General features: G+C 52.8%; 1 protein-coding gene across 1 annotated transcript; it reads left to right on the plus strand.

Moving 5' to 3' along the window:
* The first annotated feature begins 1748 nt into the window (after positions 1-1748).
* LOC106146106 (interferon-induced very large GTPase 1) lies at positions 1749-13006 on the plus strand. The gene is made up of 2 exons (XM_065055398.1): positions 1749-1804; positions 4877-13006. The coding sequence occupies exon 2, from the start codon at positions 4879-4881 to the stop codon at positions 12160-12162; it is 7284 nt and encodes a 2427-aa protein (XP_064911470.1). The 5' UTR covers positions 1749-1804; positions 4877-4878; the 3' UTR covers positions 12163-13006.
* Positions 13007-15404: the final 2398 nt, after the last annotated feature.

Consider the following 15404-nt stretch of genomic DNA (forward strand, 5'->3'; position numbering starts at 1 on the left):
ACTTATCAGGCTGCAACGCTGCAAAAATTCCAGCAGCAGCAGACCGTTCAGCCTTAAGATCTTTTAAGGTAGTGATTATAAGCTTCCATGTAGTTACTAATGATTTAGCTTCTTTATCTCCATTGCTGACTTTTTCCCATAATTTCTGCCCTATATCATCCCAAAGTTCAAGTTTAAGTTTTGAGTCACTAATGCTTGTAACAGTCTTTTCAGGTTTTAATTGCTTCACTGTAGTAATTATCAGTTTCCAGGTGGTTACAAGGCTGAGAATATATTTTTCACTGTGCCTGATTGCCTTCCACAACTCCGTTCCCACTTTTTCCCAAGTCTCTATTTGAAAAACTCCTAACAGGTCAGCAGGAAACCCATGGCCTCTGCACCAAATTAATAGTCTTTTGAGGTTACTCTCCTCATACTTCACCCCTCTCTTAGAGAGAATATGCGAGAGGAGCCGCAGTATTTCTTTTTCTTCTTTAAAAATATTCTGCCCCATCTCCTCTTGCCCCGGCTGCTCACGTCTTTGGGCGTTCGTTGCAATGATATCAGATCCTTTGTGCCTCCTCTGTCGCTTCTGTAGCGATCAGTCAGGAGTCACGCAGCCCGCAGACTGCGTCCCGGTCCCGGTCCAGCCGGCCGGTCCAGCTGGGTCTGGCTCCCCGCAGCAGTCGTCCCCCTGCCGTAACTTCTCCTTATGGATCACGTCGGGGTCACCACTTGCGAGGGCGAAAACTCATGGACTCCACACAATCCGATACGAATTCAAGCGAAGCCATTTATTACAGAAACAAGCCTCCTTATATAGGCAGTTATTTCCTGATCACGCGTCCACACTCCAAGCATGCATTAGCTGATTGGATATTGTCCATGTTCACGAGCTGTCCACGCAGCCGAGTCTCACTGATAATAGGTCTGTTGATTGAAGTCATGTTGAGGCCCTGTTTTAAGCTTTCGAGCTGACCTTGAAATTCCTTTGAGCCTGGCTAGTTCAGAAATAAATCTCCACCTAATAGAAACCCATCCACACAACAACCTCAAGAAAATCCCTCAAATCTCCCACAGATGTGGGCAGGACAGTGCGGGTGAACCCCCGAGGGAGGGACTGCCAGAGCGAGGGGACACATGGTGGGGGGTGAGAAGGGACGAACTGGGACTTGGGTCAGGGCAACCCCGGTATCGGTCCAGGCTGGGGATGCAAGGATGGAGAGCAGCCCCAGGAGAAGGACTTGGGGTGCTGGGGTGAGAGATTGGACATGAGCCAACAACAACGATGCTTTTAAACTAAAAGAGGGGAGATTCAGGCTGGACATGATGCAGAAATTGTTTGTGCTGAGGGTGGTGAGAGCCTGGCCCAGGTTGGCCAGAGAGGTGGTGGCTGAACCATCCCTGGAGACATCCCAGGCAAGGCTGGACGGGGCTCTGAGCAACCTGAGCTGGTGCAGATGTCCCTGCTCGTGGCAGGGGGAACTGGGGGAGCTTTAATGCTCCCTTCAACCCAAACCATCCTGTGAGTTGTGAGTCGCTGATTTTGGGGTACAAGGAGCAGGTTGGGGATGTTCCCAGCCAACATCCCCAAGTGCTCACCAGCCCCTGCTGCCTTTCACCCCCGTCCCAAGCAGCAGCTTTGCCAGGTTTCACTTTCATACTCCGCTACAGGCAATGGTGTGATTTCCAGGAAGGCTGGACCTCTCTGGGCTGCCTTGATAAACGGGAAAACACAGCCCGCCCTGGGGTGCGGGGACTATAAAAGAGAGAGTTTGGGGGGGCTGGTATGAGCCTGGGAGCTGCCGAGCACCCGAGGGAGACGGTAGGACCTCGGGGATGAGCTCTGGGAGGGGGAGCCGGGGATCAGCACAGAGCAGGGATCTCATTTGTCTTCTGCTCTGTATTTCACATGTTTTCCTGTCGATGGAGAGATGCCAGGGAAGGAAAAAAGGGGGTTTTGGGCAGGAGGCGAGTGGTCTGTGCTGTGAGTGTGTCTGGAGGAAGCAGCCTTTGCTCGCCAGCCCGTTTGCGGAGCTGTGGGCAGCAGTGCGTGCCGGGGCTGAGCTGGGAGGGTGCGCTGTCCTGAAGCCCAGCCGTGCCGGGGGCCGGGAGCCGTGCACGCTCCTGCACCCTGATGCCATTTGCTTCCCCTCTCTGGAGACAGGGACGGGGCTGGGACGTGTGTGAGCGAGACTCCGGGCCAAGGGCAGGTGGGACGGCAGCCCGTGGCCTCGGGAGCTGAACGGATAATTGGGGGAACATCATGGGTAAAAACCTCTTCCGTGGCGTGCTCTCTGTCAGCGTAACGGGGTGCAGAAGCAATGGGTGCTGGGGAGCCGTCCTGGGGCTGGCAGCGCGGGCCGCTTGGGTGGTGTCTCTGTCTGCTGTGCCGCTCGTCAGAGAGCGTGGCAGCGCTGGGGTAACGAGCAGCATGTGCTGGAGGAGGAGGAAGGGGAGATGCTGGTGGCTGCGGCGTTTCCCTTCCCAAGCAGCCGTCCCGCGCGCTGGGGCTCTGCTTCCCAGGGAGCGGCTGGACGCCTGCCCGACCATGGGCAGTGGGGAGCAAACACCCTCCTTGGCTTTGCGAGCGAGCGCAGCCTTTGCCGCTTCCTCAGCTCTCCTTGTTGTGACCAGGAGTGGTTCTTGCTTTTGCTTTTCCACTTCTCTCCCCTGTCCCACTGACAGGAGTGCAGGAGCTGCTTGTGGGACCTTAGTCACTGGTGGGGACCAACCCACCATGGGGTTTCTCTCCCTCTCTTTGGGGGGCTGGAGCTTCCCCCACAGCAGCAGATGCAGGATCCGGCCAATGGTGGGAGGGGGCACGTGCAGCCATGTTGTCAGTGCTGTTCCCCCAGACATTTCCTGGGCAACCTGAGCCTGAGTGGACAGCACAGACATTAACTGGGCAGCCCGAGTCCTCCTGCCTGGAGCTGGTGTCCAGCTCTGCTCTCACAGATCAGCCAGCCCTGCATCCTTCAGCCTGCTCTGCATCCTTCCACACCTCCTTCTTTGTGCCAGCACTGGTGTGGCCAGCAGGCCCAGGGCAGTGACCGTCCCTGTGCTGGGACCTGGGGAGGCCAAACCGTGAATCCGGTGGGCAGCTTTGGGCCCCTCACACCAAGAAAGGCCTTGAGGTGCTGGAGCGAGTAGAGAGAAGGGAACGGAGCTGGTGAGGGGCTGGAGCACAAGTGTAATGGAGCGGCTGAGGGACCTGGGGGTTCAGCTGGAGAACAGGAGCTGAGGGGAGACCTTCTGATCTCTGAACTGCCTGAAAGGAGCTTGGAGCCAGGGGGGTCGGGCTCTGCTCCCCAGGAACAAGCGCCAGGAGCAGAGGAAACGGCCTCAAGTTGCCCAGGGGAGGTTGAGGTTGGATGTGGGGAACAATTTCTTCCCCAAAGGGCTGTGGGGCATTGGAACAGGCTGCCCAGGGCAGTGCTGGAGTCACCATCCCTGGAGGGGTTGAACAAACGTGGAGATAAGTTTCTTAGGGGCATGGGTTAGTGGTTGACTTGGCAGTGTGAGGTTCATGGTTGGACTCGATGATCTTGAGGGTCTTTTCCAACCAAAAGGATTCTTTGTTTTTCCCCTTGAGAAAGCCAATGTGGGCCCTGCTCCCCCCCTTGCGGGTGGCTGCTCTGTGGTGCACAAGCATTCGGCCCTATTCCTGAGTCACTCCTGAGCACCTTTTGCTGTGTGCAGAAGAGACTCTGCATCAGCAGATTCATACTTTGCCTCTGTCCCTGGGCTAATGTACACAATGGGTATGTGGGTTTAGGATGTTGCGGTTTAAGCCCACAGGCAGCTCAACACCACACGGCTGTTCCCTTGCTCTCCTTCCTGCATGAGGTTGGGGAGAGAGCTGGGGACAAAAGGGTAAACCTCATGGATTTAGATATAGACAGTTTAATAGGACAGAAAGGAGAAGAAAGTAATGATGATGATAATAATAATAATATAGAATGTACAGAACAAGTGATGCACAATGCAATCGCTCACCACCCACTGAGTGACGCCCAGCCTGTCCCTGAGAAATGACCCCACCAGCTTTCTCCTAGGTTACATGCTGAGCCTGAAGTTACATGGTTTGGAATGTCCCTTGGGTCAGTTGGGATCAGCTGGGGTCAGCTGTCCCAGCCCTGTCCCCTCCCAGCTTGTTGTGTACCTGTTTGGTAGTGGGGTGGTGTGAGGAGCAGGAAAGGCCTTGACTCTGTGTGAGTTCTGCTCAGCAGAGACTAAAACATCCCGGTGTTATCAAGATTATTGTCATCCTAAATCCAAACCACAGCACTACACCAGCTGCTAGGACAAAAATTAACTCTGTCATAGCAAAAGCAGCACAAGGTCCCAGGTGAAACCCTCATCTGGAGAGCACCCCAAGAAGGCTCTGATGTGTGTTTGTTGGCTGAGAATCATCACTGGTGGAGAAGGGGTGACCTCCACTGCTCCCTGGAGTGAATCCTCCTGTGAATGGGTTGCCATTGCTAAAGAAATGCTCTTGACCTCAGGTTTCCCATAGCAGAGTCTCAGTTGTCTGTTCTTAAAAAAGTAATTTAATCAAAAGATGATAAAATAAGAAATAAATGGAACAGTACAGCAAAGAAAGAATCTGGACTGGTTTCCTCTCTATCTGCAGGTCCTGGCCTTCACAGTCCCATCACCGAGGGACCAGGTCATGACAGGTTCATGATGTGCGGGTTAATCGTGTAAATGGGAAAGCAGCAGGAACATCCATAGTCCTGGAATGGGGACCCCCAGGCCTTGGGCTGCCCCCGGCTGGGCCCCAGAAGCCGGGTAGGAGGAATCCCCTGGGCCTGCAGCTGCTGGAGAGCCCTCTTGTAAGAGGCCATGGCCTCTGTAACATACCTTAAAGACAGACTGTTTTCCTCTTCCACAGCCATGGCTTCGCAGGAGGACACACAAAAAGGTGAGGAAAAGGCACGTCTTGCTAAAAAACTGCTGGCAGAAGCATGTGAGAAGGAAGGACTGGATGCTGGATACTGGCTGCCCAAACTGTCGGAGCTACTGGGAGTGAACTCCAGAGAAGCCCTGAAACATCTGCAATATGAAGACTACCTGAAGCTGGAGTGCGCAGTACGGCAACCATGGGAAACAAAGGCGCTCCAAAACCTCCTGGAACTAACAGACAAAAAAGCAGCTTCTGAGAAGATGTCAAAGGAGAGACATGAAGAGGCCAAGCCGCTCCTGAAGGAGCTGAAGGAAATGCACGACAGCCGCAGCCACAGCAAGGACGCTGTAAGACAGAAAGAGGAGGCTCTGTGGAAAGCCATGGGGATTCCCAAAGAGTCCTGGGCCCTACCAGAGAACTCAATGATGGAGGTGCTGGGGAACATCCATAAGCAGCTGGAGCAGCAGGAGTCGTCAGTGGGCAGGGCTGAGAACGTCTCGGACGCGGAGGTCCTGATGCGGGCGTCGGGGGGACTGGCCCTGCAGGGCATTTACAAAACCAGCAGAACTGCAGATGTGCTGGCAAAGCGAGAGCAGCTCATCAGGGTTCCCAGTGGGTTCAAGCTGGCAGGTCCGGAGCAAGGGTCGCTGTTCGATAGGAAGGAGTTCTCCTCCTCTGCAGCAGAAGCCACTTTCACCAAGTCCATGGAGCAGCTGGGGTTCAGCATCAGCGTTTCTGCCAAAACTGGATTCTGGGGGGTTAATGTTGAAATGGGTAGAGATTACAGCAAGTCCTCGCAGTCGGAGGACACCCGTCGGTCCTGCTCTGAGCAGAGCTACATTTGCACCACCAAGTACCTGTACATCCCTCTGGCCTCCTGCTACTTCCAAAAGCATCAGCTTCGCCTCTCGGATGCGGCCCTGCGGGAGCTGCAACACATCGAGCATCTTTTGAGCATCACGGAGGGAGCAGACAGGCCCAACATGCTGAAGAGCAGGTGTGGGAGCTTCTTTGTGAGGTTTGGGTCCCACGTAGTCCAGGGTCCCCTCCACTTTGGGGGGATATTCTGGTGGAAAGCATCTACGGAAGGATTCAGAGCTGAGCTTCGGGAAGAGGTGAAGCGACAAGTGTCTGAAGCGCTGGACTCCTACGTTGGGGTCAGTTTCGGCATCTCTGGTGGCAGCGGTGACTTTTCGAAATCCAGCTCACAGGCTTCTTTCCAGGGAACAGAAAGAAAAAATGTCCACACGAATGTTCATCTCTCTGTGACCAACACAGGGGGCCCATCAGAGACGGATTCTCTTCTTCAGTGGAAAGCGGGGCTTGTAAGTAACAACAGAACCTGGTCTGTTATCGACCGAGGCTTTCAGCTCATCCCAGTGTGGGATATAATCCTGTCCAATCACAGCAGTGATTTTAAGTCCAGCTATCAAGTGAGCAGCAGCCTCAGGGCCGCGTACGAAGCACTAACGAACCTCCGTGTCGACACCATGTTTGGGGAGGAAGTGGCCAGTGCGGTGGAAGAGGCCAGAGCTTTCATGGAGCGCGTGAAGGCCTGGGAGGTGCCGGGGGATGAAAGCAAACTGCTCACGCTGGTAGATTTCAAACAGAGTCTGAATGAGAAAACCAAAAGCCACAGTGTCTGGATCAACGTGTGCCTTTCGGACAAAGCGCTGCAGGAGTTCCTGCTGAATACTGTTCGGTTTTACCAGAAGTCACCTCCAGAAAACACCATCTACATCAAGTCCCTGTTGAGGTGCCTCCTGGATCCTCACAGCTATTCTGTCAAGGACTTCCCCAACTCTTCCCTCATTATGCAATGGATCTTCCATACTGAGCACCCGCTTCCTGAAACTGCCCGTGTGTCTGAGCCTGAAGATCTCACCAAGACACTGCTGCAAATGAAGGACTACATCCAGGAAGTCAGCTACGCGCCAGAAACCTCTGCATCTGCCATTCGTGAAGCAAAGATAAAAGCCACCGTGACTGCAAGCCTGGCTGTTCATTCCTTACTCCAGTTTCTCCAGGACAGGGCACAGAAAGACATGGAACTGTTGGTGCACGTCATTACAACCAGCACAGGATACCAGGTGGAAAGGGGCACTTTTCAGCGCCTCCTTGGATACCCAGAACTGAACTTCATGATAAATGAAATGGAAAAGGGACAGAAAGAGTATCTGAGTCTGAAGGAGCGAGATGTGTACAGAGCTCAGGCCTTCCTGCTGCTGACGGGCCTGACTGTAACACCCAACTACAAAGGGGTGTCCCCTGAGGAGAAGACTGAGCGTCTAGTGTTCATGGAAGATCACATGAAAACCTTATGGAGCACAGGGATAAAAACTCTCCTTGAAAAGCACAGTTCATTGACAGACTGGGAGGTGCTGGAACGGGACTTGCGTTCCTTCATCGACGGGCGTGTGGAAGACACGTGTGACGATCTCAAGAAACACAATATAACCAAAGACATGGAAGACACTTTTCAAGGAGTAGAACCTTCCAGGCAGTCCAAATCCAAATCAGACAGCAGCAAATCCAAAACAAATCAAGCCATTGCAAACCAAGAGTTATTCCACTTACTTAAGCGCCTGGGACTAGAAAGTTGGTATCCAAGAAAAATGGGGACAGAAGATTTCCATGTCATATACAAGACATCTTTACATGACAGCCAGCCCAGCAAGGACAGTGAACTACCCTTTTACTTCTTACAAAAGCTATTAACCGTGGATTATCGGGTGAGGTACCTGACTTGCAAGGACGAGAGCGACCCAGGACTCACATCTGTGCCAGAACCCACAGAGCAAGAGCACGGACCCTCGGATTCCTTTGATGACTTTTTCATGGATTTGGAGAGAGAAGTCCCTGAATGTGCCAGCAGGGAGAGTCACGTGCACCCCATGGACCTCCAGATGGCAATTTTCCATTGCGCTGATGATTTCATGAGACAGTCCATTGCAACAAAGCTTGCCTTCTGCCAGTTTGCATTGCCCCTCCTGGTCCCACACCCCTGCACTTCACACATAGAGTTCCCCCTCTGGTCCCTCAGCCAAATCAAAAGGAGCTGGAAAGAAGTCAGGAAGTCAGGAAAGCAGGTCCAAAGTAACAGTTACAATAACAAACTCATGTATCAGGCCGAGACCCCCATCGTGTCCTTCCTGAGGATCGGCAGTTCTCCCTCCTCTTCCAAGTCCAAGATCCTGAATTTGTTACTGACCGAACAAAAACTTAACCCTTTTTTCAACCGAGATTGCAAAGGCAGCACCAGAGAGTGTTTGCTGATGAAGGGTGTTGTGGAGATCTCCTGGTACTGTCCCCGGGGCAGTGACGATGACAGCTTTGACTGCTGTGTTGCTTTCTGTAACCTGCATGGAGACGCAAGGGATCACGAACAACAGCTACAGTTTTTACAGGAGATATCCGCTGTGACCGTGGCTCTCGTATCCGAGACTGATCAGAGTGACAAGAAAGGGATGAAAATTTTACGTGAGCTGTGGCAGTCGCAAAAGCCTTTGGTTTGTCTTTTCACCGAAAAGGAGAGCGTTGCAGCTGGCCGATCCAGCCAAAACATAAGAATTGGTATCAAGGGCAGAAGCGAAGCAGAATTAACGGGCGAGCTGACAAAAACAATCAGGGGTCTCCTGGCAGGGTCTAAGACGCTTTTCAGCCTCGACGCCTGCCTGGACAAAGCTCGCAAGCTCGGGTTCTTAGTCGATGAAGATACGGAGGCGTGTGTGACAGCCAAAGAAGAGGCAACGGCGCTGGTGAAGCTTCTGAAGAAAGAACCGTTGTCTGAGATCAAGTCCCGGCTACTGCCTCTTCAAGGAAAACTGTGGCACGAGTGGTGCAAAAGTGACAAAGAGCTCACTCGCTTGCAGGAAAAGCAGAACAAGAGCATAGAGCATCATCGGAGTGAAATCCAATCAAAGAAGCTGTCGATAAGAAGAGAGCAACTAGAGAAAGCATTCCCCCTCAATCCTCTGATGAAATCAGTCCTTGTCTTTCTCCACTCACAGCCAGCAGATACCAAGAAATACTTCCTGCAGTGGATGAAGGTCTTTATGGATGACCTCTCCTCTGATAGCCTTGGTGACCTGAAGAGACAATACCACCAGTTATGGTCTGAACTCCTGGCGATAAAGAAGAGCAATAAAAAAAATGATCTGAAGCAAGAGTTGCAGAGAGATTTAGAGGCCCTCTCCAAGAAAATGGACAATTCATCAATTGGCCTTGAGCATATTTTGAGAGAGGTCGGGCAGATTTATGAAGCTCTGGAATCAACGAACTCGAAGGAAGAATATGTTGTCAAACTACCTGAAATTGCAGCTGATCTAATGGTTTCCGGGTATCCCATTGAGCTGATGGATGGTGATGCTTCTTACGTACCATTACGATGGGTCGGAGCAATCTTTGACAGATTAATTGAGAAGCTGGGGGACAAACGAGTATTTGTTCTGTCAGTGCTTGGCATCCAGAGCACAGGGAAGTCAACCCTGTTGAATGCCATGTTTGGTCTTCAGTTCAACGTCAGTGCAGGGAGATGCACCCGGGGAGCGTTTATGCAGCTAATTAAAGTGGACAAGAAGGCGCAACAGGATCTGGGCTTTGATTACATGCTGGTTGTTGACACAGAGGGACTCCGCGCCATAGAGGTGGCCAATAAACACTCTCTCCACCACGACAACGAGCTGGCCACCTTTGTCATTGGCATCGGCAACATGACTCTCATCAATATCTTTGGAGAAAATCCTTCCGAAATGCAAGATGTCCTTCAGATTGCTGTGCAGGCTTTTCTGAGGATGAAGCAAGTAAAACTTTCTCCAGGCTGCGTGTTTGTGCACCAGAATGTGGGAGAAACGACTGCCAGGGAGCAGAACATGGAAGGACAAAGACGTCTGCAGGAAAAGCTGGATGAGATGACCCAGAAAGCTGCCCAGCAGGAATTCTGTGATGTCTCCTCCTTCAGCGATGTCATCCGCTTTGACGTGAACACCCACATCCATTACTTTGCTCACCTGTGGGAAGGAAACCCCCCAATGGCACCACCCAATCCCACCTACAGCCAGAACGTCCAGGAATTAAAGAGCAAACTCCTCCGAGCAGCCAAGAAGGAGGCACACGGCAGCATTTTGAGGCTCTCGGGCTTGAAAGTTCGAATCAGTGACCTCTGGAATGCTTTGCTGAATGAAAACTTTGTTTTCAGCTTCAAGAATTCAGTGGAGATTGCTGCCTACAGGAAACTGGAAACCGCATTCGGTCAGTGGTCCTGGCAGCTGAGGAGCCACTTCTTAGACCTGCAAATGAAACTGGACAATAGAATTCGGAACGGGGACTTGCAGGAGGTCAGCAGAGAACACCTTGAAAATCAAGTGCGAGAGACGAGTGAGGCCATTAGTGAAGACATGGAAAAGTTTTTCAGGGAAGACAGAGACTGTGAGATACTGGTCCAGTGGAAAGGCAGCACGGAACAGAAGCTGAAAGACCTGAAAGAATCTCTTCTTCTTGAGACTAGAAGGAAGTGTGAGAACCTTATAGAACTAAAGAAGAACCAGTGTAAACTGGAGCAAAGGAGGTCAGAATACGAAAAGGTGCTCCTGGCAAGGAGCAGGGCTTTGGCTCTGCGTCTGAAAGGCCAGAGCCTGAGCGAGAGGGAACTGAGAGACAACTTCATGTCTCTATGGACAGAGTGGATTGCTGAAGTCTCCTCTGCTGCTCCCCCTCCAGAAGAGGTTAATATTGATGTGCAAATAGAAAATGTCCTTCTAGATCACTTTAAGGAGTCTCACTTACATGAACAAATCAGGACATTTCCCAGATATCCAGAGTTTTCTGTTGACTTGGAAAAACATGTTGCTAAGAAAACGAAATGGCTAGGACTCAGGACTGTGAGTTTGGATAATGCTGATGAGGACAGCATACACCGCATTACAGACAACATCATAGCCAATGTGTGGGCAAACATTGATAAGAAGGAAAAGGAGAAAAGGGATTTCAGTCCAAGCTTTATTCATGAAATTCTAAATGAAGTAGAGAAGGGTATGAATTCTGTCCCTGACAATGCAAAATACACTTTTAATAAAGATTACAGAATAGATTTATCACTGTATCTGTGCCGAATGGCAGCTGGAAGGTTTAAAGCCATGCATGAAGCGTTCCAAAGAGCAAATGATCCAGTCGTCTACCTGGAGAGCAAGAAAGAAGATTTCTTCACATGTTTCCAGATTTCCTGCCAAGGAGCCACTTCTGTCACAACATTTGCGCTTTTCCTGTGTGAGAAGATCAGCCCAGCTCTTCGCCAGGCGGTCTATGAGAGGACAGCTCTGGCCATAGCTCGAGACATGAAGGATAAAATCCCAGACTTCAATGGCAATAGATCGTCTCTGGAGGTCTGCATACTGAGATACCTGGCAGAAGAAGAAAAGTTTGAGAATTTCAAGGAGTACCTTTATTTCCCAAGAGACTTTTTCCAGAGTTACATCAAGACACGTGTTGAGACCTACTGCTTAGACGAGAACAGGAGGCTGGAGAGGTTCTTAGATGACTCCCTTACTCACTGCTATGAGAGCATCCAGTCGGCTGTTTCTGCATCAACCAACGTTGTCAAAGACAGAAAAGACAGAAAAGACCAAATCTCTCTCTGGCTGGATGAATTTTGCAGGGCACTTGGAGAGGTGCTGAGCTTGCCCAGAAGGGACCTGAAGGGCATTGAGCATCAGGAGGTAACAGACATGGAGTTCCTGAACAATGCCATGGCACAAGCACTGGCTCCTCTGAAAGATCAGCTCAGGGAGGAGTTTGCTGGAGCTGATATGAGCCGGTTTGAAAGGCCGCCCCACACGATCCTGGCTGAGCAGTTTTCAGGGTGCTGGGAGCAGTGTCCCTTCTGTGGGGCGGTTTGCACAAACACCATGCCGAATCACGATGGAGACCATCGCGTTGTCTACCATCGTACACAAGGTTTGACAGCATGGCACTGGATTAATACAGACAATCTGGTTATTGATATTTGTTCTAGTAGTGTTGCAAGTGACTGTGAATTCATGACTGGTGAAGACACATGGACCCCCTACAAAAGATACCGGGATGCAGGACCTCCTTATTCCTCTTGGAGCATTCCTCCCGATCCATCCATGCTGGCGTACTGGAAATGGTTTGTGTGTCGTTTCAGGACAGAGATAGAAGAACGACACAATATGAAATTTCATGGCAAAGGAGAAATCCCTGATTCGTGGCACAGAATTACAAAGCAGGAAGCACTTGAGGAACTGAAGAAGCTTTAGGTCAAGTTGACAGGAAGAACCACAACTGCTTTGCATTTTAGATGACCATAGTACAAGTCTGTCCACAAAATATTGTTATAATGAATATGATCTCAAGCCACATGAAGAAAACTATATCTAGCTGCTCACAAAGATGGGTGAAATGAGGTGTGCTACTCCTGCCATTGCTCAGAAGTTCCCTTGCTTCAAAATAAGTTCAGAATCCTCTTCCCTTCTTGCCATGAGCATTTACCTCCGCTGTGCCTTAGAGCAAAAAAGAAAAACCTTCCTGCAGCGAGCGGTCCTACGGCCAAGATTAAGACCAAGAGCCAGGTGAAGAGCAAAGGCAGCATTAGAAAGTACCGGTTTTATCAGCTGCTGCGAGACAATAAGTGACACGGCAAAGCAATAGTTTTCCTGCAGTGAGCACTTGTCACACTTAAAGAAAGGGCTGTGGGACAGAATCACTGAGCCGAGCCGTTCCCACGCTGGTGCCTGGACCTGGGGAGCTTTCCTCCAGCTCTCGGCCAGGACTGCAACTGCTCTTGCCGTTGCTTCGCTGCTGAGCAAAAGCCTTTGTGTGACCAACGTGGAGAATTACGTTCCTCCGCGTGTTCCCCGGCAGCCGTCGGCCGTGTGTGACGTTGGTGTTTGTGCGGCCAGGACAGGCTGGTGGCAACGGAGCCGTGGTCTGGAGAACGTGTGACCAGCTGGGCCTGCACCCGTGGGCTGGTCGGAGGCTTTTGCTGCACAGTTCCTGCAACACCACTGGAAACCCAAGGCCCGAGCCCTCCTGGAGAGTTGCCCAAAGCCGTGGGTCAGGATAATCCCCCGTAGCCTTTGCTAATAAAGTGGTCGAGCTGGACAGGGCTGGTCTCTGTATCCTTTATTTTCAGGTGAGCCCCAGTTGTGTGTGACTTCAGCGTCTGGGCTGTGAAGACAGGCGGGTGGCAGCTGGGCCGTGGTCTGTGGAAAGGTGTGTGGAAGGAGTGTCTGCTCCGTTCAGGGTGTCTGCTCAAGGACCTTCTTGAGCGTCTCAAGGGATAATAAGAAGGGGAGGAAGCCACAGAGCAGAACAGGGAGTTAGACAGATGTGCCCCGCAAATGAGAAGGGAGGCGGTGGTGGGAACCCAGCCTGGTCAGTCCCACTGATGGTGGCTGGGAGGCTGAGAAGGTTTATTCCAGCGAGGTTATCTGAGCGGGGAGCTGGTCAGCTGGGAAACGGAGGGAAAAAAGGGGAAGCAACCCCCAATATCCCAGCAAAGCCTCCATGGAGACACCGGCAGGAAACAAAGCTCGTGTGGGGAGTGTGAGCTGCAGGGGCTGGGGGCAGTGACTGCTGAGGCCTGTGGGGTGTGAGTGGATTTGGGGCAGCTACTGGAGTCAGACTGGGGCTCTGGGTGGCCCTGGCCTGTGGTGTGAGCTGCTGCAGTGAGGGGGGTCCCAGTGCAGCTACTGCAGTGAGGGGGGTCCCAGTGCAGTTACTGCAGTGAGGGGGGTCCCAGTGCAGCTACTGCAGTGAGGGGGGTCCCAGTGCAGTTACTGCAGTGAGGAGGGTCCCAGTGCAGCTACTGCAGAGAGTGACTGGGGTCCCAGTGCAGTTACTGCAGTGAGGGGGGTCCCAGTGCAGCTACTGCAGTGAGGGGGGTCCCAGTGCAGTTACTGAAGTGAGGGGGGTCCCAGTGCAGTTACTGCAGTGAGGGGGTCCCAGTGCAGCTACTGCAGTGAGGGGGGTCCCAGTCCAGTCACTGCAGTGAGGGGGGTCCCAGTGCAGCTACTGCAGTGAGGGGGTCCCAGTACAGCGAGTGGGGTCTTTTCCCCCGGGTGGGGATGTTCTCCTGCCCATGAGCTCCCTGGGCAGCGCTGAGGGAGGCGGGTGCCGGGCTGAGCAGCGGCAGCTGGGGCAGGACCGTGGGTCACAGCCCACGTGCTGGTCCCGGCTGCTGGGGGAGCGAGTGTCTGTGTCCCCAAACCCAGGGTGCGTGGGGCGAGTGTGGAACCCACCAGCAAACTTCCAGCTGGACCAGCGGGTGAGTTGGGGGTCTCAAGTGCAGACAGGGGTGTCAGGTGGGTGGAGGGTCATAGAGTCTCCTGAGCTGGAAGGACCCACCAGGATCATGGAGTCCCACTGCTGTCCCTGCACAGGACACCCCACAGGTCACCCCGTGTGTCTGAGGACGGTGTCCAGTCTCTTGTTGAACACTGTCAGGTTGGGCCGTGACACCTCCCTGGGGAGCCTGTTCAGTGCCCAGCACCTCTGGGGGAAGAACCTTTTCCTCATGTCCCACTGCCCCTCCCTGGCACATCTCCTGCCGTTCCCTGGGCTCTGTCACTGTCACAGAGCAGAGCTCAGCCTGCCCCTCCTGCTCCTGCTGAGGATCCTGCAGCCCATGAGCTCTGCCCTCAGTCTGCTCTGCTCCAGCTGAACAAACCCAGGGACTGCAGCCGCTGCTCACACGGCTTCCCCTCCAAACCTTCACCAACTTCGCAGCCTCTTCTGGACACTCTCCATCAGCTGTATCTCCTTTTCTCCTGTGTCCCCAGCCCTGCACACAGTGAATGCTGCAGGTGAGGCCGCCCCAGCGCAGAGCAGAGCGGGACAATCCCCCCTGCCCGGCTGGCCGTGCTGTGCTGGGTGCACCAGGACACGGGGCCCTCTTGGCTCCAGGGACACTGGTGGCTCATGTTCAACTGGCCATAGACCAGAACCCCTGGATCCCTCTCTGCAGAGCTGCTCTCCAGCATCTCGTCCCCCCGCCTGTCTGTACAGCCGGGGTTGCCGTATCCCAGGTGCAAAATCTGGCACTTGCTCTTGCTGGACTTCATGCAGTTGGCGATTGCCCAGTTCTCCAGTTTGTCCAGACCCCTCTGCAGGGCCTCTCTGCCCTCCAGAGTGTCAACAGCTCCTCCCACTTACGTGTCATTGCCAAACTTACTAATTAATCCCTCAAGTCCGGAATCTAAGTCATTTATAAAGACATTGAATAGTGCCGGCCCTAAGATGATCCCTGTGGAACCCGCTTGTGACTGAGCCCGACATGACCCCATTTACTAGAACCATTTAAGCCCGGCCCGTCAGCCGGTTCCTCACCAGCTGCATTGCGTGTTTACCCAGCTGTGCGCTGGACACCTTGTCCAGGAGGAGACTGCCAGGCACAGAAGTGTTTGAGGTCACTGATGGCAACACTGAAGTCCCCATGCTCTTCCCCACCACTGCAACGCTTCAGCAGCTGTCCCGGCCCAGGTGAGGGGGTCCTGGGTGA

The sequence above is a fragment of the Columba livia genome, chromosome 3, assembly GCF_036013475.1.
Source record: "Columba livia isolate bColLiv1 breed racing homer chromosome 3, bColLiv1.pat.W.v2, whole genome shotgun sequence".
Lineage (NCBI taxonomy): Eukaryota > Metazoa > Chordata > Aves > Columbiformes > Columbidae > Columba > Columba livia.